General features: G+C 59.3%; 1 protein-coding gene across 1 annotated transcript in view; it reads left to right on the top strand.

The window, feature by feature from the left end:
• The first annotated feature begins 41 nt into the window (after window positions 1–41).
• Window positions 42–4,298, top strand: part of UNK (unkempt family zinc finger) — a 15,192-nt gene continuing 10,935 nt past the window's right edge. Inside the window, exons 1-7 of the mRNA XM_012662239.1 lie at window positions 42–54; window positions 165–423; window positions 1,264–1,440; window positions 1,550–1,680; window positions 2,207–2,342; window positions 2,857–2,974; window positions 3,921–4,005. Of these exons, the coding sequence (XP_012517693.1) occupies window positions 42–54; window positions 165–423; window positions 1,264–1,440; window positions 1,550–1,680; window positions 2,207–2,342; window positions 2,857–2,974; window positions 3,921–4,005 (919 nt within the window). The remainder of the gene's footprint in view (window positions 55–164; window positions 424–1,263; window positions 1,441–1,549; window positions 1,681–2,206; window positions 2,343–2,856; window positions 2,975–3,920; window positions 4,006–4,298) is intronic.

The raw sequence follows: 4,298 nt of genomic DNA on the forward strand, positions 1-4,298 counted from the left end.
TGGTTCCTACCTTTCAGGCTGGCTTAGGGCCTGGGTTTGGTATGGATCTGAAAGGTGAGGTCTAGCCTTATAGCTTTGAGTCTCTCCTAGGGTCCCAGTGGAACTAGCACCCCAGAGTAGGGCCCTCAGGAGGCTTGGTGGCTAACTTCTTGCTGGGAAGCAAGGGGCTTTACTCTGCTCCTGGCCTGCCCCACACGGGGGCTGTCTCTGCAGGTACCTGAAGGAATTCCGCACGGAGCAGTGCCCGCTCTTTGTGCAACACAAATGCACACAGCATCGGCCCTACACCTGCTTCCACTGGCACTTCGTGAACCAGCGGCGCCGCCGGTCCATCCGCCGTCGGGACGGCACGTTCAACTACAGTCCTGACGTCTACTGCACCAAGTACGACGAGGCTACAGGCCTCTGCCCGGAGGGCGACGAGTGAGTGCCCCAGCCCGCCCTCAGAGGAGCCGCCTATCTCCTGGGTCAGATGCCCGCAGCCTAGGCCAGGCAGATTCTGGGAAGTCAGCCAGAGGCTGCTTTGGGGAGGACTGGCTGCAGCCCAGCCTGTCTTCCTACGGCTCATGCCCCGCCATCCCGGGAGGGGGGTGGGGGTGCCTTTCGCTTTCCCCACTTTTAGGAAACCCCAAATAGTCCTTTGTTTTGCTGAGCCTAAGGGGCCACATCTGAACCAAGGTGGCTGCCTAAGCTTTTCATCCTCCCCTGCAGATCACAGGAACCCTCTCCCTACATTGCCACCGCCCACTGCGACCTGTGCAGGTCCCACCAAGGCTGTTGAGAGAGATAGCCTCGCAGTTCCCACACTTGCTGACCCTAAATATCTTACTGCAAATCACAGGACACAACAGTCATGACAAACATAAGGAGGTGGCAAGCCTGGGAACATCACTGAGAGGGAACATTCATTGGCCATCCTTGTCATTTGTTCCAACATTGGAGAGGGGTGACAGGAGGTACCACGGGGGTTTTGTGGGTACGACTCGTGGAACCATCCGTGCATCGACACCCGTTTCTCAGAGGTCAGAGGCTTGCTGACCCCTCCCCCAGCCTAATGAGGCCCTCAGGGTGTGCGAGGACATGCCCAAGTTCTGAGCAGTTCATTTTCTTCTCTGAGGACCCCCCAAGTCTGGGCAGCATCTGTTCTTCCAGGTGTCTGTCTTTCCCAAGAATGCCAGGCCCTATTGGGCCCCCTTCAGGCTGTAAGGAGGGTAGCCCAGGCTGCAGGGGGCGAAGTTGGGTGACCCCACTGTCATGTTCCAGGTGTCCATTCCTGCACAGGACCACAGGGGACACTGAGCGCAGGTACCACCTTCGTTACTATAAAACTGGAATCTGCATCCACGAGACAGACTCAAAAGGCAACTGCACCAAAAACGGCCTGCACTGCGCTTTTGCCCACGGGCCCCATGACCTCCGCTCCCCTGTCTACGACATCAGGTGGGCTAGGCTGGGCTGACGGTAGTAGGCTGGGGTGTGGGGTAGGGGCACTCTGCTTCCTGCCCCCTCATCCCCCCCGCTCCATCTCTGTTCTTTCCTCTCCTCCCAGGGAGCTCCAAGCCATGGAGGCCTTGCAGAATGGCCAGACCACAGTAGAGGGTGGCATGGAGGGCCAGTCGGCTGGGGCCGCAAGCCATGCCATGATAGAAAAAATCCTCAGTGAGGAGCCTCGCTGGCAAGGTATGGGCGACCACACACTTGGCCGTGCCCCCTCCCTGTCCTGAGGACTTAGTTCACCACCACCCACTGCCTTCTGCCGCTAAAGCCACGACCTCTGCTAGGAGGCATCCAGCACCCCCATACCACCTCACACCTGTCATGCAAAAGGCACTTGTACTGGAATTTTCTCAGATACGCTATGTTCCCAAGATCCCCCAGGCCTCCACGTGCATGCACTCGTGCATGTGCCACAAGTACACGTGTGTGGGCTCTCGGCCCTCATGAAGGGCCCTGTGAGCCGTGTGTATCTCCAGTGAGGGACAACATCTGTTGTCCTTACTTCACTTGGGTGTCAGCCTTGGCGTTGGCCTCACCAGCATACCTGTGGCCTGTGAGGAGGTAGCCTGCCCACACTTCTCACGGGAGCCTCAGTTCTGGGACTCCTTCCCAGTGGCGGCTTCTTCCCCTTCCCTCCACTCCATGCCTGCTGTTCTCAGGGTCCTCCAGCTCCCCTCGCCTGACCCCTGCCCTCTGGCCCCCTGTGCAGAGACTGCTTATGTGCTGGGGAACTATAAGACGGAGCCTTGCAAGAAGCCCCCGCGGCTGTGCCGCCAAGGCTATGCCTGTCCCTACTACCACAACAGCAAGGACCGGCGGCGGAGCCCCCGGAAGCACAAATACAGGTCCTTTGGCCCCAGGAGGCCAGCCACGGGAGGGAGGAGTGGCAGGGAAGGGATCATGGCAGAGGCTGCTACCGCTGTGGCTCTCAGGGAGGTGGGAAGGCTGGCCCCACAGATTACAGGATGGCATGGTCCAGGTAAAGGGGAGGGAGCATTGAGGATTGCTGGATGGTGGGAGCCCAGGTCCATCTCTTGCATGAATGAAGCCCCTCCGGTTCCGATCCTGAGGACAGGTGCTGGACTGGGGCCAGGCCACAGTGTGGAAAGTACGGTTGTGGTTCTAGCCTGACTTTGTGGGCTGGCGTGATGCTTGGTGGGAGGGCCCGGCCGAGGGAAACAAATGTGGCTTCTGTCTATGCTAAGCCCCTCACTCTGCAGCTGGTCTTTTCTGTTTCTGTGCCTGTACCTGTGTGGCAGGGAGACCAGAGCAGGCCTGAGCAGGGATTGAGGTGGCAGCCGCTAGGCCTTGATCTCATCTACCTTGCCTCCATCTGACCCCACCCTCTCGTTGGACCAGGTCATCTCCATGTCCAAATGTCAAACACGGGGATGAGTGGGGAGACCCCGGCAAGTGTGAGAATGGGGATGCCTGCCAGTATTGCCACACCCGCACGGAGCAGCAGTTCCATCCGGAGGTAGGCCTTGGAGAAGGGGCTGGGGGTAGCTTCTCATAGCCCCTTTGGGAAGCCGGGGGAGAGGCAAGGAGGGTGGGGGCAGGTGTCGGCAGAATCTACCCTGACACCATCCTGGAAGGGACTCCTAGAGGAGCCCACACCCTCAGTGTGGCGGCTTCTCTTGTCCTGAGCCCACACTCGCCAGGTGGCACTCCGCTTCCAGTTTTGTCTCCCCTGTCCTGACAGGGCGAGCATGGCTTAGCATGGCTCCCTGGCTGTTCTGGGCTTTCTGCCACCCGTGGTGCTTATGATCCAGTGATACAAGGAGTTAAAAAACAAAAAAGCACCTTCCAGGAGTCTTGTCCTAGATCGGAGCCTGGGGTACCAGCAGCCTCCCTGATGTAGTTCCCTGCCCACTGGCCCCATGAGGTGGCCCTGAACCATATCAGCGTGCCTAGGTCTTGTGTAGGGTGCAGAGAGGCACGTGCAGTTCCATGGAAGTCAGGACACCCTGAGGTTGACACATGGACAGAGACCACCTGATGTGGCTGCAGACAGCAGAGTAGGATGTTAGACCCAATACAGATCACAACCCAGGATGCCCTGCTAGGGGACCTGTTGGGGGTGGCTAGCTGCGTGCTGCCTGAGATTGTGGCTCCCTTATTGCCCAGGAGGCACACTCAGGGCGTAGCCCTGGCCAAGACCACAAGAGGAGGGCAGCTGGGGAGGATCCTTGTGAGAGCTGGTGGGACCTGTGATCCCTGGGAGGGTGGCAATGGCAGGGGGGTGGTGGCTACCTCAGGAGTTTGGGTAAGAAGTTGGTAGGGAGAGACTTAGGGGAGTGGAACCAAGTGGAGACGGGAAGAGATGACTAAGCCGCCCACCCATGCCGAAGGAAGGGGAGCCTGCCCCTCTTCCTCTCAGGGCCCCAGCCTGACCTGCCTCTGCTCTGCTCTGCCCTCTCCAGATCTACAAATCCACCAAGTGCAACGACATGCAGCAGTCAGGCAGCTGTCCCCGAGGACCTTTCTGCGCCTTTGCCCACGTAGAACGTATGCTGTTCCCATTGCCCTGGGCAGTGCCCGCTCCACCTCCCTTCTAACCCTCAGCTCAGGCAGGGGAATGGCTCCTGGCAGCACCCCATGCACAACAGTCTTCGTCTGCCAGCAGCAGGCCTTGTCCCCTCTGGAAGTTCCATGGCCTCTGCCTCTCTGGAACCGGCCTCAAAGCCCTGGAGCTTCCAAGGGGACGAGATAGAGACTTTGGGGACTTTCCTCCTGGGTGGGCACTTGGAGTCCAGGCAGGTTGAAGCACTGAGCCTCCCAGAGCTGACCTGGCAAACCCC

This window comes from Propithecus coquereli, unplaced genomic scaffold (genome assembly GCF_000956105.1).
Source record: "Propithecus coquereli isolate 6110/MARCELLA unplaced genomic scaffold, Pcoq_1.0 Scaffold76, whole genome shotgun sequence".
Taxonomy (NCBI): Eukaryota; Metazoa; Chordata; class Mammalia; order Primates; family Indriidae; genus Propithecus; species Propithecus coquereli.